The sequence below is a fragment of the Camelus ferus genome, chromosome X (genome assembly GCF_009834535.1).
Source record: "Camelus ferus isolate YT-003-E chromosome X, BCGSAC_Cfer_1.0, whole genome shotgun sequence".
Taxonomy (NCBI): Eukaryota; Metazoa; Chordata; class Mammalia; order Artiodactyla; family Camelidae; genus Camelus; species Camelus ferus.
Genome location: NC_045732.1, coordinates 76,353,859 through 76,377,993, shown reverse-complemented (window position 1 = coordinate 76,377,993; position 24,135 = coordinate 76,353,859). Strand labels below are relative to the sequence as shown.

The following is a 24,135-nucleotide window of genomic DNA, read 5'->3' as shown; positions in this document are numbered from 1 at the left end:
AGACTCAGAACACTCCCCACCACCATGTAAATATGGGGATGCTGAAGCACAGACAGGAGTGTCTACTACGACACATCCAGTCAGTAGTGGTGTGAAGAGACCCCAGAAACCCTAATACCCTGTCTTGGCTTATTTTTTTAGAAGTTCATGTAAATAGTTTTTTTGAAAATGAAGAAATTAAAACTATAATCGGGTGTGTAATATCAAAAATTAAGTTGATCAAGAAAAAAACCACATATGTTTTAAAATGCATGGGATGCAGCCAACACTGCACTTGGAGAAAAGTTCATGATTTAAGCATTTCAATTACTAAACATAATGGAAGATAAATGAGTTAAACATTGAAACCTAGAAACTGGAAAAAGTATAAAAGCATATTATACCTTAGAGAAGTTTTGGGGAAAGAGGAATTTAAAAATTAATTAGTATCAGAACTAGTTGCTTATTTAAAAAACAATAAGTGAAACTGAGTCTCTACCTCTCTCTTTACATTAAAATTACAGATGAACCAAATATTTAAAAACTTTTTAAGGAAATCATATGACAACATGGGTGAATATATTTATATTCTTGGGGTGGGAAAGGCCTAAACATGACATAAGACACCAGAAATTATAAAGGAAAATATTGAAAAATTTGTCCATATTAAGAAATACTAACTAAAGGAAAAGAAAAAAATGTGTAACAAAACACAATGTCACTGGTTAGTTTTTTCTGGGAAGCAATCTCTGAGACAGATTAGCATGCAGGAGGTGGATTGGGGAGTGCTCTTAGGGTCAACACAGTCACCATAACATCCTCATCTGAATATATGGAGAGTTTTGGAGTTGGGATAGGCCCTCCAAATTGTCATAAATTGGGGCAAGGGGACTGGGCCTTTATACTCTTACACTTATCAGTTGTTGGATGTGAGCATGAACTTGGGTGCATCTGAAGAGGGACTCAGCTGAGGGAGGTCAGCCTCTAACAGTCTCAGCAGCTGGAGAAATGAGAGTGGCAGGGGCAGGGATGTGGAAAGGTCTTGGTAGGGGCAGGGATGTGGGAAGGTCTTGGTAGCACACCACAGCATCCACTATAGTTCATCTCTCCCTTTGCTCAGGTTCATTTACTTCAAATAGATAAAATCTGGAGCAATTCACCCATGGTTATGTTGAGCTTTTTTTTCCTAAGGAAAACTTACAAGATCAGTGAACACATAGTGCCTGCCACTGAACTGGTCGTAGGGCCTTAACTAATATTATCATGTCCATGGTACTCTACCCATCCTGGATTTCCTCTGACTCTCAGCTAATATCTCTCTTGATCCAAGTAGCTTACCAGGTCAAGTGACTAAAAGGGTCTTTGAAGGTCTTTAGAAAGACTTAAAGGGTCTTTGAAATGACTAAAAGGGTCCTTGAAGGATCTGAGACTGGACAACAAGCTCTTCTTAGGCTATGGCTGGACAACTTGTCTGTCATTTTTAAGGGATACCTAAGACGTCAAACCTATTCTTGCCTGTCCCCATTGTCTAGCAGTGACCTTATCTCCTCCTGATTATTAGGGTCAATTTCCCCTGTCAGCATGGTGACTTGTGTCTGTTTGGCTGGTGCCAAAAGTGACCAGGAAGCAGCCATGAATTAAAATTGAGATATAGATGACATACAGCACTGAATACTTTTATTTGGGGGGGAGTTAATTACATTGTATTTATTTTTTTAATGGAGGTACTGAGGTTTGAACCCAAGACCTTGTGCTTGCATGGACTCTATCACTGAGCTATACTCTCCCCACAGCCATGGATTAAAATTTAACGGGACTCATTTGTTGTCCTCTCATGAAGGCACAATCTGGGAACCAAGAACTCTAAACCTGCAGAACCCAAAATTATGAGGATGGGAGGCACAAATTCCTCAAACGGACCACGGGGAGTGATGATAAGCAAGACAACTCTTACTCCTACTCCTTTGTTCCCCAACCTGTATATTCTTTTTTTATATTGGTCATTGATTTAGGATGGATAATGCTTCCTGGTGGATGACAGCCCATCCTCTCAGGGTTATCATCTCCAAGCTAGCACTTCAGCCGTGCCGTCAACATACCATTTCATCATTCTATCTGGCCAGCACCTACTCGGTGGTGCAGTATGTAATAGAATCCCAGGCATGTGCCCAATGTTGGACTCCTCTGGCAGGAAACTGGATCTCTGGGTCCAATTCAAGTTATATAAAATCCTGTCTCCATAGATCAACGACTATGCATTTGAATAGTGGAGCTAGCTGAGGTCCTCCAGTAAAGAAAGGCAAACTCATATCCGTAGTGTGTTGATTGCAATTGAGATGAATCATTGCCTCATGCAAGCTGGAAGAGGTTCAATATAGTCAACTTGTCCCCAGATCACTTGTTTTTCTTCAAGAATGGTGATACATTGGGGACTCACCATTGGTCTCTGTTGTGGGCAAGATCAGCCTTAGTGAGTTGGTGATCATGCTGTTGTGCCTGCATAAAACCTCAACCTTGTCTTTGTAGTAGAGTTGGCAAATTTAGTAAATAAAAATCCAGGATATCCAATTAAATTTGAATTTAAGATAAATAACTAATAAATTTTAGAAAAAGTATGCTTCATTTGAGGTCACACTGTCTGTGGACTGCTACTAGCCTAGGACTGAGCACTGTAGGGGTACTAGAGTTTGCACACTTCTGCCAAGTGCAGAGGGACTCCTCCAACAAGCAGTCTTTGCATAAGAACACCCCATAAATCAGTGAAACTTCATCAAACCTGCTCTGCAGTTTGAGGGTCTTCCTCCTATTATTCCTTGCTTTTCCATCTCTTATTGGGTGTCAGACCTCATTCTCACCTGAAGGTTTTTCCACCTTACTCCTGCTCCTTCTTCCTTTATTTTTCACAAACATTCCCCATCAACAAGTCTCTTGCTCTTCTAATCTCACCTTGGCATCTTCTTCCCAGATAACCTAAACTGACACAGTTGATACCATGAATAATACAAGAAGCACACAGTAAGGTGGGGTTCTGGGATCACTCACCACCTGGCTGGCAAAGAGCAACCCATCCTGAGTATGGGGCACAGATGGTATCTGAAACAGTGTGACAGCCCAATGCCTGAAGATTTCACTGGTGGTTATCTCAGAAAACATCTCAGTGGAGGGAGCCATATTGCTGATTCAAGCATATATGAAGACAATGGGGGATATCTTGTATACAAAGAGAGTGGAGTTGGCCAGTTATTACTAAATGTATTGATGCCCTGCAGACAGATAAAGAGAAATCTAGATGAGACTAGTTGACAGCAATTTTAATAAATTAAAGGATAAGGATGAGAGTCAGAGGGCCTCTTTGGAAGCTTATAAAGTGAACTATATCTCCTACAGTGGGAAAGCAGACATAAATAAGGAGAAAACACATAACTTAAGAGTCACACTTGCAATTAGAAAGTAGGATGTAAAACAATGGTCAAGATAAGAACATTTACTTATACTTTCCCCCCAGGCTTTGTTAATTATCTCACCCCTAGTCATAATATAGTCAGAAAAAATCAAGGCTGTCAGGATATCATGCAGAACATCATTCAGATCCATTGCACTGGCACCATCATACTGATTGGACAGGACGAGTAGAGGCCTCTGTAAGACACATGAGCTCAATAGCATGGGAGATAAACCCTATGAGGATTCAGGGACCTGACATTTCAATAACGTTTTTAAAGTCCAGTAATCAGAGGCATACCAGATGTCCCCTCCAAAGTGAAAGACAAATCTTTCGCCTTGAATCCTCCAGCACGAAGAAGAAAGTAGTGCTCTGGCCCATACACCAGGTGGCACAGAAGTCTGAGAGCCTTGGGAGAGGTGAGGTGCAGGAGAGGAAACTGCCGCAGGTCCAGTTTCCTGCCATGCTTATCTGACAGACCCCATGGTGTCAAAGGTATCAGTGATGGGCAAGGATGCATGTAAAGTTCAAAGCTGGCCCCTGTAAGAGAATTGCTACTCAGGCCCCTGGGGTTCTGGGGCGAGGCCATGCCATCAGTATCAGAGATTATATGCCTTTCTAGAAATACTTTCTGGTGTGCTTCTGGGTCCTGGTAGAGACAGATGCTGAACTATGGGACATCAAGTGACTGTGCATATTGGAGCTGGTTGCTGTCAGACCCACCTTGTCATAAAGACAGGCTCAATATCAGTTTATCCTAAATTGAGCCTGAGCAGCACCAGAGAGAAAGAGTAAGTGCCAGGGTACTTGTTACAGTTGCCCCAGCTTACACCAATGGTCATTTGAACCTGGCTGCAGGTCCAGGCTGCTGTGCAAGCAGCTAAAGGAGAAGGAAAAGGAATACTCTTGCTTTACAAATAAGGCAGGTTTAATAGTGGTTGAAAATTGAGGAAGGACAAAGGCTACACTGTAATCACACTGAGGGGTGATCTTAAAAGACAGTCTAGAGGGAAAATTTTCCCAATGGCTGGAGCTACAAGCTGTACACCTGGTCATCTGGTTATTAACTTTGTGTGGAAGAAGTGTCCCAGAGACAGAATTTTTGTGTCCATCCAAAATTCATGTGTTGAAGCTCTAACCCACAATGTGATGGTATTTGGAGATGGGACTTTTGGGACATAATTGGGTTAGATGAGGTCATGAGGGTGAAGTCTTCATGATGAGATTAGTGCCCATGATGGCTTTCTCTGTCTCTACATGCATCCCTGAGAAAAGGCCATGTGATAAGCACTCAACAAGAAGGCAGCCATCTGCAAGCCAGGAAGGGGGCCCGTACTAAGAACCAAATTTGCTGGCACCTCGTTCTTGGGCTTACCAGACTTTACATAACTGTGAGAAATAAATGTCTGTTGTTTAAGCCACCCATTCTCTCAAAATATATAATTCATTGAATAGGTTCTAGGTTTGAAAAAAGGCTGACATCCAGAAACTGGGCAAATGATCATAATTCTTTATTGGGGTCATCCTCATCCTCCTGATCATCCATATTTGATTTATTTTGGTTGTATGGATGGAACAATAGCCGTGGTATCTGCTACTAAGAAATCTTTCTTGCAATAACTATCCATAATCCTCATCAAGTTAGACTGGGGCTGCTACTCTGACCTTGTTGCTCATTCTGATAATTGTGCGCACCTGGCTTCTGAAGGTTACGCACCATCACCTGATCTTTACTGGGACCCTATTATTGCGATAGCCCAATTCTGTAGCAGCATCTTACTGGCTACATTGACCTTCAGACAGGCACCACTCAACTTCTGGGAATTACTGGTTTCCCTCTCAGGAGTTCATTCTTTACCACTTTGGTAGAGTGTCCTTCTGGCTCTCCTACAGAATATAGTCATTTGGGTGGGTTTTCAGGTTTTATGAAATACATTCACTCTTCCATATCCATTTCTCTAAGCACTTGAATCTCTTCTTCCACTGTCTTTATCTATCTATATTTAATTTTAAAAGAGTTTCTTTCTCTTTTTAATTTCTTTTTAATGGAGGTACTGGGGATTGAACATGGGACCTTGTGCATGCTAAGCATGCACTCTACCACTGAGCTATACCCCTACCCCTAGTTGACACATTTCACCTTGACTTAGTGTGGACCATCACCTTCTTCATGTTTCTAAAAGATATCCTACCAGCACATTAACACTATTCCAATGGGTTCTTGCCAGGCTATTAAATACTGTATTATACGAGAGTTTCCCCATATCTATAAAGTGTCCCTTATCCATTATTATGCTCTGCCTCCATTAATCTGACACTCTCAGAACCCAGTCCTATATAGTCTTAGAGCTCCCTTTGGTATATGTTAGCTTGATCTTGTAGCTCCTTTGGAGTATAGCCTGTTTCATCTACTAGCAGATTCAACATTTGTTCGACCATGTTATGTTGTGACTTAACCATAGCTATTGCTCAATTATATGGGAGGGTGAATGGGGACATATATTGAAGAGGATGCATGTTCTCATGCAAGGCAGCGATCTTTGCATAGCCTTCAAGCAAGTAGGGAGTATGTTATCTTTCTCAGGAAGGAATGGTTCACTTTGCAGACCCAGGGTTTCTGGGAAATTTGAGGAATCAAGATGTTTGAGTACATCAGTTCAGACATCCCCACTCAGTGCCCCAAGGTCCCACTCCATCCCAGTCAAGGCTCTAATCTTCATTAAGCCAACCTCCGGGAGCCTTGCAGGACATTAAGTCCTAACCAAACATCCATAAGACATTTGGTCCATGCTAAAATGTCCTTGATAAATGGTCCTGTCCAAAATGTCCACAAGACACTTGGTCTGCACCAAAAGTTTCTTGATATATGTAGGACCATTTAGTCCTGTCTAAAAAACCCATGAGACTTTTGGCCTATGATAAAAGATTCTTAGTATTTGTTCATATTTGGTTCTGTCTAAAATGTCCATGAAGATATTTCATCCACGCCAAAACCCCTTTATATTTCGTCCTGTCCAAAACCATTTGACATGGCCCAAATATGCCCATGGATGTTTTGGATAGGACCAAAGGTCTGCTAACCTCTAGAAGTTTAGAATTTAAGCTCATTCACTTATAATTAAGCTCTGGGTCTGAAAATCATCTTTTCCGACCTGCCTTCTGGTTGCAGAAGCAGGTCTCTTTATATGCTGCCAAGGAGATACACTGATTTTTACACTTAATTTTAATGGATATCTAATCACCCTCAGCCTTTGACTGTCTTTTTTCAATGTTTTCATTGTCCCCAGCATCATCTACCCATTCTATGGTTCTTATATTTATTATTTCCCCTGCATTTCTCAAACATCTGATATTTTGCATGCACCATGCATTCTCTTCCAATAGTGTACCAGTATTAGTTCACCATCAGTGAATGTTATCAATTGCACTGCTATCAGATTCTACCCACCACCAGTGACAATGTTCTTATTGCTGGCTTGCTTGTGGGTGAAGTGAGATGATTCAACTCAAAATACCATTTTACAGTTGGCTTTCTCACTCCTAGCACCAACAGTTGCTGGTTGGATTCCCCAAGAATCAGACTCTAAAATGGAGACTTGCATGTGAGTAGTTTATTGGAGAGTACTCTCTGAATCAACACTTAAGTCAGAAAGAAAGGAAGTAGGTTTGAATACATGAACTGTAATGTGTTCATTACAGAGGCTTCAGCCAATCCCATGAGGAACATTGAGGCTGAGGTTACCTTTTAGAGTTGTCCTGAACTGAGACAAGGAAGTCAGGCCTTTATATCTCCACATGACCAGTTACTGGATACAAACTCTTCCCAGAAAGGAAATATGACTTAGGAAGGGTGACTTCCGCTGTGAGCAATCTCTGAGTGTCAAACTAAGGTAAGCCTTTAGCCACAAAGATTCCTGGCATCTGGAGAAAGGAGTACTTTAGTCATGAGGGCTGGAGATCAGAACTTCAACATCCACTCAATGCTCCATTAGAAGGTTTGAAACACAAACAACAAATTGTGAGTTATTTGCACTAAGGTTTAATGACTCTAAAATACCAGTGCTTTAACCAAATAAAAACAAAAGGCAATAACCACAATATAAAACTGGGGAAAGGATATGGAGAGAAAATTCATATCATGAATGGAAAAATATGTGAAAAATATATGAAAAATGTACAAATTTGCTAGTAATCTAAGATCCAAATGCACACACATACATATGTGTGTATATGTAAGTATGTAGTTAACAAGGATGAAAAAGATTAATATCACACAGTGTTAGGAGAGGAAATAGATTTTCTCCACATTGTTCTGTAAATTGGTGCCACCTTTTTGGAAGGATATCTATAAGTAATATGTATCAAAATATAAAATATGCATAACTTTTTATTCAGTTCATTACATTCCTAAGAATTTATCTCATGGAGATTATAGGACAAATGAGCAAAGATAAATATATATAGGGACTGAAAATCACAGCCTTGTGTACAAGAGAGGGCTTTTAAAATGACTTAATTGTCAATTAAGTGATTAGTAGTTTGAATACATTTATGACACTGCAAAACAAAGGAATGCTCTGAAGTTATTTTAGAAGTCTAAGATATGTCTGTCTTGACAGGAAAGATAGCCACAGAATTACTGAATGAAAAAAATCAGGCTGCAATGTACCAAGTTTAGTATTATCTCACTGAAATAAGCTGTTACTATAAAATTATATTTTCAATTTAATTTTAATTAATTTTATTAATTTAATTAATAAATAAATTTAATTTTTATTTTATTATTTGTACTTTTCTGTATTATTTCTATTTTCTAAAATGAGTATTTATTTTTTTTAAAAGCAGAAATAAACTAATTTCATCATTAGCCTAACCATAGAATAAATCAGAAGTGGTGTCAAAAGACAGCTCCAAACCACAGGCACTGAGAAAAGCAGAAAAGAATAGTGGACAGCCTAGTAGACAGAGGGGAATCCAAAAAACTAGAAAAGGTAAATTATTCAAAAAGCACAGTAATCTAGGATTATTTTGTACAGGAGCAAATATAACACAATATTATAGAGAATAAAATAAGTGATGCTCATAGGATGATTTTGAGTGACAAAGAAAACATTGAAGCCCATTTAATATTGCTTGCTAAAGAAGACAAAGAAATGTATACTTTAATTTTTTAAATTTTATTTTATTGAGTTATAGTCATTTTACAATGTTGTGTCAATTTCCAGTATAGACCACAATTTTTTAGTTATACATGAACATACATATATTCATTGTCACATTCTTTTTCACCGTGAGCTACCATAAGATCTTGTATATGTTTCACTGTGCTATACAGTATAAAATGTATACTTTTTAAATGGAGTTTCTACCCAGACAGTTAAAATAATAAAACACGGCAGTGCCTATAGGAGAAAGCTCAAGTTCTGTTGCAAATACCCTCTTGTGCAGCTTCTATTCACCGTAGAGTATTAGAAATGTTGATGAGTAATCCTGTCTTGAATAGAATATCGAGCTAACTCCTGATTATCCATGCGTGTGGGAACCAAGAACATTTAAATCATTAAATATTGTTAGGTTCTAGTCAAGTGGAATGGAGTGACTTAGAAATTTTTTTTTTGCCGGAGGTGAGGAGTGGCTCTGTTGCTAGTGAAATAAAGGGAGTAGGCAAGACAAATGGGTAATAACCTACGGAGGAAGGCATCCCTCTCTGAATAATCAGGAGCTAACTCAAAAACCAAATTAATAATATCCTAGGTTTTCTGAGAGGGAAGGACTATGAGAGGAGGCAGTCCATCCCTTCATAGTGGAGATGGGAGCAGGAGGTCCCTGAGAGTGGCAATATTTGGCCCTCTTAGTGAGTAGCTATGGGTCACTGAGTGCTCTCTAGGGCTTCTCTCTCACTTGCAGCTTGTGCAGGCTCACATTCCTCTATTTTTTCCCAGAAGCCCAGCAACCTTGGGCCTCCAAAGTCTAGCTGGGAATGGTGGGAGATACATGGGCCTGAGCCAAAGAAGTCAAGACTTCCTCAGTACATTCAGTCAGATAACAAAGAAGGTCACTATGGATTAATGCCAGTCTTGTATGACTTCTGGCACCATCTACAACAGATACAAGAGAAATAAATGGTGGAAAGAATCAAGCCCACCTGAAAAATCTGAGTTGGCAGAGACATGTGTGGAGAGAAGTCTTGAAAAACTCAACAGCATCCTGGATAAGTACAATATGGTGACTTTTGCATTTCATAAAATTAGATGTGACCTAACTCTGTATTTGGACAAAAAGGCAAAACATTAATGTTATCTGGAAGCCACTTGTATTAGTTTATTAGGGCTGCCATAACCAAGCTTCACAGATTGGGAGATTTAAAAAAAATAGAATTTTATTTTCTCACAGTTTGGGAGGCTAGAAGTCTGAGATGAAGGTGTTGGCAAGGTTGGTTCATCTGAGGCCGCAATCCTTGGCTTGGAGATGCTGTCTTTGCTCTCTCTTCTTACACAGTCTTTTGTACCTGTCTGTGTCCTAATCTCTTTTCATAATGACACAGGTAATAGTGGATTAGGGCCCACCCATATAACCTCATTTTACTTTAATTATCTCTGTAAAGACTCTATCTTAAAATACAGTCACATTCTAAGGTACTGGGGGTGGGTGGTTAGGGTTTCAATATATGAATTTTGAGGGGTACAACTCAGCCCATAATACCATCCATAGAGCTTCTGTTATTTGTATGGACAAATAGACAAAGTGCACTGTCCTTCATGCTCCAGCTCTGAGCCACAGAGAAAAATACTGAAGACACAGGGAGAAACACTCATCTCCCCTTTCAGACCACTTACTCTTTCCCAGTGTGAGGATTTGCACCACTCTCCAGCTTATCACATAGGCCCTCAAGACTATTCACCTCAGAGTATTTAATAACTGTCCATCTGTGCTAGGCATTATGGGGAGCACAATGAGGAATATGGCCCTACAGTGACCCTCAAGTCGTTCATTGTCTTCTACGTTGCTAAGAGCCAGATGAGCTCAAGAAGAGTGGGATGGATCAAGAAAGTTGTAGGGTCACTCAGAACAGGGAGAATGCAGTGGCTGCCAGGACAGATTCTGCCCCTGGACCTAAAGACCCCAAACTCCGATAATAATGTAATTGAAGAATGAGGCAACTTGACTGCCAGAAAAACAGGCGATTTTATTGGCAAAACATGCATCATTGCAATTAAAGTCTGGCAAAAGCCCATTCTTAAGCTGACCCTCAGAGAAACACAATTCTACGAAGAGTTTACAAGCTTCAAAATCAAAATAATTTTCCATGGTCACGTCAATGGTTCTATGCCCCTCCCATTATAATAGACACAACCAAATGTCATGGGAGGAGAGTGGCTGGCCATTGGGGTGAATTAATGTGGAGAGAATCCTGTAAGACCAGCTGCTACAATTTTTGCCCTCTTCTGATATTATGAATATTCTGATATCCTGTTCATATCAAACAGAATATATATGATTCTTCTTTCCTATATATAGCTTTTGTTTTTACATTGAGTGGAAAAAATAACTGTGCCCAAGATCTGGAGACAAGTTGAATTACCAGAAACACCATGGTTCAGCTAGCTGGGAAGGAAAACTAAGGAAAACCAGAATGGAAATGTCTACCTATCTTTGGCTATACTGATTTGAAGAGTCTGGGTGCAGGATAGCATATCTGGAGTTTCAAGAATGACTAAATGGCCAATTTCATTTGAATATTAGACCTATGTATGATTTATAATATTACATCTCAAACAGAGACATGCCACTCTGTGTTGGTGAGCTCAGGACAGGCTTTCCCTGGAGTTGGCTGGAGAGCAAGAGTGGCACCAGAGCAAGACCCATGGATTGAAAAGTATGAAATTCGGAGGCTAGCCTAGCATCTCAGCATCATCGGCCAAGGATTTGCACCATTTCTCTGATATGGGTTTGTTTTTCTAACAACATCATTAATTTTGGCATTCAGGAATATGAACTGAGATTCAACTGTGTGCCAGAATCTATGGATAAATGCTATTGAGAAAAATAAAGCAAAATAAGGGAGTTAAGGAGTATCTAGGAGTTGGGTAGGCCTTTTTTAAACTGAGGTCTCATAGGACACACTGATGAGGAGCCTGAGGGAGGTGAGGAAGTGAGCTATGTGGCTATTTGGGGAAAGACTGTTCTGTGCACAGGGAACAGGAAGTGCAAAACCCCTGAGGCAGGAGTACACCTGATGTGGATTAAGTACAGAATGGAGATCAGGGTGGCTGGACTCGATTGAACTCTAGGATGAGTAATTAGAGAGGTAAGAGAGTCAGAAGGAAGCCAGCTCATATCAGTTCACCTAGTCATCTGTAAGGATTTTGACTATTGCTCTGAGTTTGGGGGCTCTTGAAAAGAAAAAAATGGCCTGATCTGATTTAGGTTTTTTAAAGGATCACCCAAGCTACAATGTGAAAATTAGTCTGCCATCACAAAAGGGCATAGATAGTGATATCACTTAGGAGACTATTGCCCAGGGAAGAGTTCATGGTAGCTGGGACCAGGATGAAGAGAATGAGAAGTAGATCGATAATGGGAAAATTGTCAAGGTTGAGCCAATAACATTTGCTGATGCACTGGGTAAATTTCTGCAGGTAAGATTTTTCTCTCCATTCACTGCATCACTTAAATTCTTGGTCTTTGCACAAAGGAGCACACCTGGAATTCCATGTCAGAAAGGGAATCCATGGGATCCTGTGCCTCTTAATTGATGACCTTGAAAACCCAGGATCTGAGGATGGATACTTAAACTGTGAAGCTTGCCTTATCTTGCAGGGCACATTCAATCTAGCTTCACTTGCACACTCTTAGTTTGAGCTCAATAACCATGTGGCATGCTTAATTCTTTGATAAATGCAGTTTTGTTCAGACTCTAGTGAAGCTGATAGGGAACTGAATTAAAGGCAGACAAGTAAAATTCTCAGATAATTTCCACTAGAGTAAGTATAAATTCAAGGAGGAAATGCAACATTATGAATTCTTCAAGGTCAAATATGCACATTTCAAGTAAAGGACTTGAGGGAAATCTCATAAAATGGACAAGAAGGGTCATCCAAACATGTGACAGCATCATGCAGCACTCCCCAAAAGGTGGAACCAGTGCTGCCAGGACTTGAGTGCAGTGGGAGTAACATGGTAAATGGCTTTTGTGTCAGAAGAATGGGCTTTTAAAAATTTCAAGAGGCCCTCTAAAAATAAAATAATTACTTCACAATAGAGACCTCATCTTGGTACACATTTCAAACATGTTTTATATTTTAAAAACTGAATAACAGTAGCCCACAATGTGGTCAGTTGAATGTTTCCCAAGTTTGACTAACAGTAAAGGAACTACAAATAGCCAGCCACGTGATGGTCAAAGTTCAAATCCAAGCTGTCAGGAGCAATGTGATAGTAACTCCATGCCAGGAAATGTTAGATCTTCATGAAGAAAGTGATTATGCTCTATTTTTTAGACCCTGACTAGATATCAATCTAAAAGACAGTAAGTGAAGAGGCAAGCACTTTAGGTGGTAGCCAAAGTAAGGACAAACTTTTGGTCAAAAGTACACAGGAGGAAGAGCATTCATATATGTGACCTTTGGAGAGGACTGAGAAAAAGGTAATGACATGAGGTCTCTGCAGAGTTTTGCTAAGTTGAAAAATAAGGGAGAAAGATCATACTCCTGCAGGACAATATGAAGAGTTTTGTTAACCCGCTCCCTCCCTAGTGGAATGGTAAAAAACTATACAACCAAAAGCAGCAGCAATCGTTTAAAGACTCTGGAAATGGTCCAAAGGGCAAAAACAAATGAAGAAACATCTATTTGACAATATCTACAAAAATTCCATAAGAAAAGCAAGAATCTGTGGTATTTAAATGAAGACTACTCCCTCTCTCCCACCTCCCTGTTCAGTGAGGCAGAGACTCTCAACACAGGAGATAACAGTAACAAAAACAATACCAAAGAACTAGAAAGGACAATTAAAACAGGCTCAGAGGACTACAGGTTTAGGAATTATTAGTCATGAATTTTAAATAACAATGTTTACTATGTTTAAGGAAATGAAACAATAGATTGAGAATTTTCTCTTTAGAAAATTAGTAATAATAAAAATAATACACAATGACTTTCTGGAACTGGATTTTGAGATTAAATTCAGTGAGGATCTCGTTGCAGGTAGAAAAATGGCATACTAGTAACTTATACTAAAATTATCTTTTATATTGCTTGGAGTGAGGCGCCTTTTGTAAGACTTTGGGAAATCACATATCTTTACCGCTTGATCAGTGTAGGAGTAATAATGACTATGTCTGTGAAGCAGGATGGTTAACTCTATTTTACCTCTGAAGGAAGAAATGTATTCTTGCCTCTGACTTCTTCCTTTATAGCATTATGTACCCAGTATAGGATGGTGAGTGACAATGGAGAGATTTTTTTAAACATTCTATTGTGAAATTTTCAAATACACAAAGAGTTGAAAGAATTGTAAAATGGATGCATGTATTCTAGATTTGGCAATATTTATGAAATTTTAGAACTTCATAAATTAAAAAGGCGGCATAATCTTAAAATGTGCAAGAGACTATAACAGACTCTTCATAAAAAAGATAGACAATAACTATATAAAATGCTGGTCAAGCTACTTAGTAAACACAAGAATACAAATTTAAACCACCATTAAGATACTACAACATGGAAGGAGGGCTCCATAAACAAGGTAGATTCTTATCTGCATGGCATTGTATTTGCAAGTCTGAGAAAAGTTAACTGACTCCCTATCAAAGTTTTTTTATTTCTTTCTAGTTACATAAATGGTAAGCAGACAGAAGGCTGAACAAAATCCAGCAAGAAGTTGAACAATATTGGAAATAAATCATCAAGAGAATACAGGTTTATTTTTGGTAATCTAAATCACATTTAACATATTTATAAAATTTCAAAATAATGAAGGAAATCCATATTTGTTTCAGAGGGCTAGAAAGTATTCAAAGCATAAGTAAATAAATTATATTTCCACTAGCAAGAGAAAAACATGACTGCTATTTTGATATATACTTTCCCAGTTGTTTGTATGTCTACATGAACATATGTGTGTGTGCCCGTGTGTGTGTGTGTGTGTGTGTGTGTGTCACAGTCTTCCAATTTTGCTTTTAATTTGAATAAGTTTGAAATTTTGGGACATTTGTTATGCATAGATAATTTGAGTTTTAAATTTGGAATATAAAACTTATGCTTCTCGCCAGAATGAAATAATAGGGATCAAATGTACATGCCTACCTGAAACAACTGAAAAAACAGACAAAATATATGAAACACAACTTTTCAATTTTTTGGAATGAGGCAACAAAGGACACCGGTTTCTGATAGAAAATGAACGAATGAGGCAAGCCCTCCAACTGCCCCCAGATGACTTCCTGGAGAGAGATTGCATACTGCAGTGCACAGTGGGGGAGCCTGATTGTCTCCTTGTGTTGAGGAGATGGAGCTGGGGGATGAGGGAGGCCAAGGAAGCTAGACGATGCAAGACAGGATGCTGGAGAGGAGAAAGGTGCACAGAGATCTCCTAAGTTCACATAGAGTTGGCTTAGTTCTTGTTCCCAGTAGTCAGAGTGGAAAACCTCCAAATTCATAGTGCATTGGTTAGAGTACTCAAAAGGATTTTGCCTTAGTAGTGAAGAAATATTGACCATAGATTAAACACTGCTCTCATCTTACCAACAAAGCTTAAAGCAAGAATCCAAAGAATCATACTATTTTCAAGTCACTTAACTGTGTCCCAGTTAACTCTTATAGAAACCATTTCAATGGGATTAAGCTACACAGCTTTAGTAGATTGTATTTGGTTCCTGTTGCTGCTGTAACACATTACCAAAATTATCAAGGTTTAAAGCAACACAAATTTATTCTCTGACAGTTCTAGAGGTCATAAGTTTAAAATAAGTCTTACAGAACTAAAATCAGTCCTGGTTCCTTCCAGCCTCTAAAGCTGCCAATATTCCTTGGCTTGTGGCCAAATCACTCCTATCTTTGTTTTTGTGGTCACAATGCCTTCATGTCTTTTTTTTTTTTTCTTCAAACATCCCTCTATTTCCCTCTTGTAAGGACCCTTGTGATTACATGTAGCGCCCATCCACATAATCCAGTATAATCACCATATATCACATGATCCTTAATTTAATCACACCTGCAAGGTCCTTTTTGCCATATAAGGTGACATTCATAGGTTTCAGGGATTGAGACATGGGTATCTTTATGGGGGTTATTATTCAGCCTACCATACAGATTTTGGTTGAGATTAGGGAATCTGGACATCAGTCAAGGGGACTGTGTGCCATGTTGGGAACAGAGGCAAGAGGTGAAAGGAAAAATGAGTCAAGCTCTCTGCTCTTGTTGAGGGTGTTTGAACGTGACCTAAGAATAATTCCAAAAGAAGGAAGCATGAGTGGAAAGATCAAGTCAGTTGGTGTTGAGAGGCTACTGGGTCAAGGGAGAGACCTGTTTCCAAGAAGAGTCTGAAGCAGACACAGGCTTGGGCAGACAGAGACAGGGATTGAGATCATCAAGAAGGAAGAATCTGTGCAAAATCCTTACTGGGGGGTAGGCTGGAAGAAGAATAACCAATTCTCTACTGAGAACAGAGAATAGATGAGTAGATAGGAAGCCAGTGTGTGCCTATGTGTGTCTAGTTCAGGGAAGGTGGCAATAAGGACTTTGGGAAGCAAGAAATGGGATGGTAAAGTGTGCTGGGGATGCAGAGGTTGGAGGCCACAAGTTGTTGACAGTACTGAAAAGCCACGCAGCAAAATTGACACTCAGGGTATTGGACAGAATGGAGTCTGAATCCGTATAAATACCTCTGCAGGAGCATGAGGAAGTCTACAGGCTTTCCCAGCCATACTAAAGAGGAAGCCTAGAGTTGTGTGGCTGGGTATCAGGACCGACTGCCCCAAGAAGAAGGACAGAGTACTATTGAGTGGACAGGATTCCAGGTTTAAGGTCCTGATTCTGATTTCAACCAGACTACTCTGCCTTCCTAATGTTCATGGAATGGATTTCTGTGGAAGGCTTCAGTTGAAATAAAAGATCCCACCTCTAAGATTTTGACAACCACAGTCTTCCAGTTAGATACAAGATGCATCACAGAGATTTTCCAGTTAGATATAGGATGAATAGGATGGATTCAAGGAATCCTAGTCTCCTGAGACCAATGTTGTCTCCAGCACCTTGCTCTGTTATGGGCAACTTGAGTTACTGCAGAGCTGCCAGCTGCCTGAAATGAGGTTAGAGAAATTAACTAAGTGTCTGAGTACTGGTGGATGTATGCTCAACCTTGACAAGGATGCCAGGAGCACAGTATTAAAAGTAACCTGAGGTGGCATATATATGCCTATACTCAACTGTAAATCCCCAAACAGAGGAATATTTTCTGTGTTTCTTTAAAACATATATATATATGTTATACATATATATGTATTTATATATATATATATGCGTGTGTGTGTGTGTATATGTGTGTGTGTGTATATATATGTGTGTGTGTGTATATGTGTGTGTATGTGTATATATGTGTGTGTGTGTGTATATATGTGTGTGTGTGTGTGTGTGTGTGTATATGTGTGTGTGTGTGTGTGTATATATGTGTGTGTGTGTGTGTGTGTGTATATATATATAATTACTGGACGGTCTCATTCACTGATTCAAAATGTGGAGGCTGCCTCCTGCCTGGGCCTTCTGCCTCCATGGAAGAAACACAGAGTGCTACAACTGCTCACATAACTCATAATTCCCATGGGAAACTACCACTGAGGGTGTCACTGTGGATATGTCTTCCTCAGGCCCCAAGACCATCTTGGAGGTGGGTATGCTCTCCACAGGATGGTCCATGGTACTTCCTGTCTTGGGTTCCACATGTCCCTATCAGTTTGATAAGGAAGGGTGTCATCCCCATGGGTTTTCCATCTACCCTGCAAATATCTGCACATTGGGCCAATCTTGTATCCCAGACTATGTCTGGTGGCAACATGGGCCAGCCATTATAGCACAGGACACCTGTCCTTATTGTGCCAAGAACTCAGAAACCCTGGGAAGCAGCCTGAGCCAGAGACACTACCCGGACAGTTTTTCAAAGCATGTCCATACTCAGCCCTTTATCCGCAGAGTCTGAGGAGGTTAGTCCCTTGGCTTTCCCCTTCCAATTTCACCCTCCTTGCAGCTCTGCAGCCCCTTTCACGGCTCATGGGTATTCCTGGTCTATCTCAGCTGTCCCCAGTCACCAACCCCACTCACTCACAGAGCCCTGACCTCGCTGGAGGGCTGCACTGCACCCAGGGGGAAAGTCCCCAGCCCCCAGAAGGCATCACGGCAGCTCCCAGTCCTGAGACACTGGCGAGGGTGCACTGGACCGCTAGAATAGTCAAGAGATGAAGCTCCTCTGAATGATGCAGGGAGCCAGGTGTGCTGTTCCTGACAGAGGTAGGGAGACTCTAAGGTTGGGGTGCAGTGTCTGGCATGCTGTTGGTCCGTTCACTCGATAGACCTGGCCGCTCAGACCACTCTGCAACTTCCAGCTGGGGAGGACTGATCCAGAGATTTCCCCAGCCTGTTCCTCTTCCTTGTCCTGTATCCCTTCCGCTCCCCAACTTCTCTCCCTCAGGATCCTTTTCCCTACACTGAACTCTGGATTCAGGGCCCTGGCTGCCGGCCTGCCTGGGGGGTCTCTGGACTTGGCTTTGCACTTGGTCTCTCTTGTGGACTCTGCAATGGCTCTCACTGAGAGGATGCTCTCAGTGTCCCTCACTAGCTTGGGGTGTCCTGTCTGGTGCCCTTCCCTGGCTCCTAGTCATTCTGACCAAACTGTCCCTTCTCAAAGTAAAAGGGAAACACCCTGTTGATATTTCAGAATTTTAATCATTTGTGATTTTTTATGAGAATATGAATTGGTATAGCAGTTTTGGAATAAAATTCCAGAAACATTTATAAATTGTTAAACTATTCACACCCTTTCCATGCTCTTCATTAGTATATATATATAAAGAAAACATCCACATTAATCCAAGAATTCAAAGATGTTCATTTTGGGGAGGGTATAGCTCAGCGGTAGAGTGCCTGCTTAGCATGTACAAGGTCATGAGTTTGATCCCCAGTACCTCTGTTAAACAAAAACTGATAACAATAATAAATAAATAAATAAACCTAATTACTTCCCCCAAAAGCAAAACAAGAAAAATTAAAAATAAAAAAGATGTTCATTTCATTTTGTTAGTCATCAACAAAGGGAAAACAACGTGTCCAACAGGAAGAGATTGTTTAACTAATTATGATATACACATACTTTAGCACTCCAGGGGGTAGTTTCAAAAGTGAGGTAGAGTTGTATGTGCTGTCATGGGAGGGTCCTGCCTTCTTTTTGTTAAGTGACAAAGGCTGGTGGCAGAGCAATATCACACGATTACTTAAGTATGCCAAATAAAACCACTAGGTTTTTTAGAATATATATATATTTGAAATATATATATATTATAAATATATATATATAGAATACATATATATATGAAAAAGCCCATAGGCAGCTCTAAAACAACTTACACTGGATTGTTAGTTGCAGTCATTTCTGAGTAGTGAGCTGAATTGTGGAGAAACTTTGAAAAGGGGATACTGTGATTTTTCTGTATTTTTAGACTTTTTTGAAATAGGACCCTATAAACTACTACCTTTGTAATTAAATGATTTATGTAAACCTAACAACAGAAGTAGCAGCTGTGTCAGTTAAAGTTACTGCTACCTGATGCAACAAACCCTGTATGTGAGATAATGTTTTGCCTATATTTTCTTCAAGGAGGTTTATTGTATCTGGTCTTATGTTTAAGTCTTTGATCCTTTTTGAGATGATTTTTGTGTATGGTGTAAGGGAGTGTTCTAGCTTCATTGCTTTACATGCTGCTGTCCAGTTTTCCCAACACCATTTGCTGAAGAGACTGTCTTTATTCCATTGTATATTCTTGCCTCATTTGTCGAAGATTAGTTGACCAAAAGTTTGTGCGTTCATTTCCGGGCTCTCTCTTCTGTTTCATTGGTCCATATGTTTGTTCTCCTAGGGCAGTCTACCCAAGCAATAGAAATAAAAGCAAGAATAAACAAATGGGACCTAATCAAACTTACAAGCTTCCACACAGCAAAGGAAACCATAAGTAAAACAAAACAACAACCTATGGAATGGGAGAAAATTTTTGCAAACGATGAAACCGACAAAGGCTTGATTTCCAGAATATATAAGCAGCTCATACGACTTAGTAAGAAAAAAAACAAACAACCCAATTCAAAAATGGGCAGAAGACCTAAACAAGCAATTCTCCAAGGAAAAAAATGCAAATGATCAATAGGCACATGAAAAAATGCTCAATATCACAGAGAAATGCAAATCAAAATTACAATGAGGTATCACCAGCCAGAATGGCCATCATTCAAAAGTCCACAAATGACAAATGCTGGAGAGGCTGTGGACAAAAGGGAACCTTCCTACACTGCTGGTGGGAATGCAGTTTGGTGCAGCCACTGTGAAAAACAGTATGGAGATTCCTCAAAAGACTAGGAATAGACTTACCATGGGACCCAGGAATCCCACTCCTGGGCATATATCCAGAAGGAAGCCTACTTCAAAAAGACACCTGCACCCCAATGTTCACAGCAGCACTATTTACAATAGCTAAGACATGGAAACAGCCTAAATGTCCATCAACAGATGACTGGATAAAGAAGAAGTGGTATATTTATACAGTGGAATACTACTCAGCCATAAAAACCGACAGCATAATGCCATTTGCAGCAACATGGATATCCCTGGAGAATGTCATTCTAAGTGAAGTAAACCAGAAAGAGAAAGAAAAAAACCATATGCGATCACTCAAAAGTGGAATCTAAAAAAAAAAAAAAAGAACATAAATACAAAACAGAAACAGACTCATAGACATAGAATACAAACTTGTGGTTGCCAAGGGGGTGGGGGGGGTGGGGAGGGACAGACTGGGATTTCAACATTTGTAGATACTGACAGGCATATGCAGAATAGATAAAGAAGATTATACTGTATAGCACAGGGAAATATATACAAGATCTTGTGGTAGCTCACAGTGAAAAAGAATGTGACAATGAATATATGTATGTTCATGTATAACTGAAAAATTGTGCTCTACACTGGAATTTGACACAACATTGTAAACTGACTATAACTCAATAAAAAATGTAAAAAAAAGAACAACTCGGTACACTTTCTCTCTTAGAGGAACTATTATTTAATTTCAATGTGGGGGAGCCTTCCCCAGCTGGATGGAACTCAGAGTTCCTAGAATTTGAGTCAAAGACCAACTCCATCCTCCCTGCTCTGGCTGCTCTTCCATGCAAACTATGATTTTCATTCATTTTACTCCCATCAAAGATACAGCCCTTGCTTACATCTGTCCAAACTGTACTTAAGATTATCTAACTCAAATGTCCTTTAAATGCAGTGGGTTCTGGCTTTCCACGGCCAGGGAAAAGAGTGTCAGTCTAGAGGGTACCACTTCAAAGCAGTATCATCATGTATCTCCAGAAATCCTTGCAGATGACGTGTATAAAGCAACTAGTCCATGCACTGTATTCAGTTGCACTGGAACAAGAGTGTAGGGCACCTACCCCATCTGTCCCAGGTGGAGATTTCTCTCTGTTTTTTCCACCATCCGAAAAATAACTGCTAAGTGCAAGTTTCTATTCCAGGCTTTCCTGTCACCCCTAAGACACAGTGTCTGCAAGTCTGGCCACTGCCACCACCCAGCTTCATTACACCCAGCTCCTCCAGAAGGAATTGCAGTTTCCCAAAGCTCCAAACTGCCCTGGCTTGGGGCATTTACTTTTGAGTATTACCTGTAGCCCCCACTTTTTCATCCCTTTTTTTACATGTTATTTAGTACTTAGGTCTTAGTCCTTAGTTAGAACTTAGAGACTATCTCACAATTTTCCTGATATGAGTGCTGCTCCTAGACCCCAACTTTATGGATGGGGGTGTCTTGCTTATCCCAGTGTCCCTCCTACTTACACAGGGTCAATCCCTAATTAATGACTGCAGAATAAAAGAGCCAATGAGTAGGGAGTCTTATTTATTAAGATTTAATATCTCCCACATTCTTCAATAATCCAAGCATATCCAGGTATGTATCTTTTAATTTTACAGAACAACACAATAAAAGGGATAAGGGAAGGCAAGAATTTACCATTTTTTTCTTTTTTTCTCGATTCCTCTATTTACCAGCTATTTTAGTGCAGTCTTCTTTCACATTTCCAAGGAAAGTTCTTTTCCAATGCCATGTTATGTTGTTCAACATCACAAAATAAGATGGAAAGTTTCCCAATTAATTTTACAAAATAGCAAAATGTAGAAAATGTTAAAAGCAGCAAGAGAAAAGCAACTTGTTACCTGTGAGGGAGCCTCCATAAGAACAATAGCAGATTTTTCAGCAGAAATTTTACAGACCAGAATACAGTGACATGATATATTCAAAGGACTGAAAGGAAAGAAAAACTTCCAAGCAACAATATTCTACCCAGCAAAGTTATCTTTCAGAATTGAAGGAGAGAGAGTTTTCCATTCAAGCAAAAGCTAAAGGAGTTCATTACCACTAAACCAGCCTTATGAGAAATGTTAAAGGGACTTCTTGAAGCTGAAATAAAGGTCGCTAATTAGTAACAAGAAAACATATGAAAGTATAAATCTCATTGTAAATGTAAATATATAGTAAAGGTAGTGGATTAATCATTTATAAAGCTAGTATGAGGGTTAAAAGACAAAAGTAGTACAAAATAACTGTAGCTACAAAATAGGCAAAATACTCACTTCTTGCATAAACAGCAACGCATTTGTGGTCAATGTCATTTGTAAACTCAGAATTTGAACTTAATTAAACTTTCTATTAATAGGAACAACATTTGAAAAATACCAAAAGAGAAAAAATAATCTCCAAATTACTCTTATATACCAGAAACACAAAGGTGTTATATACTCAATCCTCTCAAGCCCCATCCTGCCTCTTCACTACTTAGAATGGTGACTATTCTCTTCAAACTGAGTGAATAATCTGCCTCAGACTTCACTTGTGGCGACAGAAGCTGTTGGGTGTGACCCTGGCCCTGGCCCTACCAGTGGCTCTGACCCTACCACTGGCCCTGACCCTACTACTGGCCCTGGCTGCAACTCTGGCTTGAGATCTCTTTTCCTCATCTCTCAAAGCATCCTCATACAAGATAGGAAAGGCATTGGGGATGGTACCATTTATTTTGGCCAAAAGCTCTAGGATTTTCATCTTGCTGGTCTCTGCGTGGGCCCGAGGACCCCACAGGAACTCGTGGCGAGCGGGATCGCTGTTGGCCACCTGCCGGTACTCCAGGTACCCCTCCTGCACCCACACTTTGGTGATGAGTTCCCTGGGCTCCCCATAGATGAAGTGCTTCCTCCCAGCACAGAGCCCCATCACACTCAGCACTTCCCAGATGTTCTGCTCAGGGGAACAGTTGCCATCCATGAAGATCACACTCAAGATATTTATAAGGAGGCCAGTCTTGGGCACACTTTGGTCATCACTCAGCATCCCATTGTAGGTGAGGCCCAAGGTGTTGACCAGGACATAAGAGTGGCTGATGGGGTCCAATTCTTTCACATCAATGCCAAAGACCAGCTGGAGGCACTCAGAGGCTTGGCTGAGGATCACAGGGAAGTGGTCCTGGTAATCTTTGATTACAATAAGCATTTCTACTTTTGTGATTAGCTCCTTTGTGTGATATTTGAGGAGCAGGAACCCCACTAGATCAGCCACCTTATCTTCTATGGCATCTTTAAACAAGGACCCAGTGACTGGCAGGGACTGCAAAGTGCTTGGGCCCTTCCCATCTTGGCTGCTGGAGCCCTGATCTGATTTGATTGATGGTGTGACTGCCATGGCAATGTGGGAGGAGCAGACTCTCTGAGAACCCTGGAGAAGACTTGGTGTCCCAACAGCACCAGAAACCTCCTTTATGGTGCTTGGGATGACAAAATGGGAAGATAAGAAGGAGGAGGGAGAGGAGGAGGAAGCGGAGGAGGGAGAGGAAGAAGAGGAGGTGCTGGAGAAAGACGAAGAAGTACTGGTGGAGGAAGAGGAGGAGGAAGAGGAACAGGAGGAGCTGGAGGAGGAGGAGGGAGAAGAAGAGGAGGAACAGGGGGAGGAAGGAGAGGAAGGGGAGGAAGAGGAGGAGGATGAGGAGGAGGAAAAGGACGAGGCTTCCTCCTCCTGAGACTCAGGAATGAGTGCGCTCAAAAGGCTCCATACCCTGCTTTCAGACTGAAGACCTTCCTGAAGCATGCAACGCAAACACTTCGTGTAACACCAATGCTTTGGAGTGGGAAGAATGATAACTCCTGTTAGCAAGAGTATGGACACAAGGTGGGCAACTGGATCCACAGGCCTGGGGGAGAGAGGGAGTGTCAGTGGCCCGGGCTGAGAAACCCACCGTGGGGGGCTCTGACAAAGGCTACTTACAGGTCTCCTCTTCAGGGGTGCCCTCGGCCTCACAGGGGCTCTCCTCCTGGTGGACGGTTGTCTGTGAACCTGACGGGGGAAGTGAGGCGGCTCCTCAGGGTGCAGCCGGCACAGCCCGAGGTTCTGGGGGCAACACGGGGTGTGT

At 40.6% G+C, this 24,135-nt stretch overlaps 1 protein-coding gene across 1 annotated transcript; it reads right to left on the bottom strand.

Annotated features, from left to right (window-relative positions):
- Nucleotides 1-21,671: 21,671 nt before the first annotated feature.
- On the bottom strand, nt 21,672-23,813 carry LOC102523894 (melanoma-associated antigen 10). The gene is made up of 2 exons (XM_014566973.2): nt 23,728-23,813; nt 21,672-23,595 (listed from the first exon to the last, which is right to left on the bottom strand). The coding sequence occupies exons 1-2, from the start codon at nt 23,811-23,813 to the stop codon at nt 22,566-22,568; spliced, it is 1,116 nt and encodes a 371-aa protein (XP_014422459.1). The 3' UTR covers nt 21,672-22,565.
- Between the last annotated feature and the right edge of the window lie 322 nt (nt 23,814-24,135).

Bases quoted from the DNA above. Each gene is read 5' to 3' on its own strand.
- LOC102523894 (XM_014566973.2), bottom strand. From the start codon at position 23,813: ATGCTTCAGGAAGGTCTTCAGTCTGAAAGCAGGGTATGGAGCCTTTTG. The intron at 23,596-23,727 runs GTCCTTTTCCTC...TTCCTCCACCAG, and splicing joins TCTCAGGAGGAGGAAGCCTC to TACTTCTTCGTCTTTCTCCA.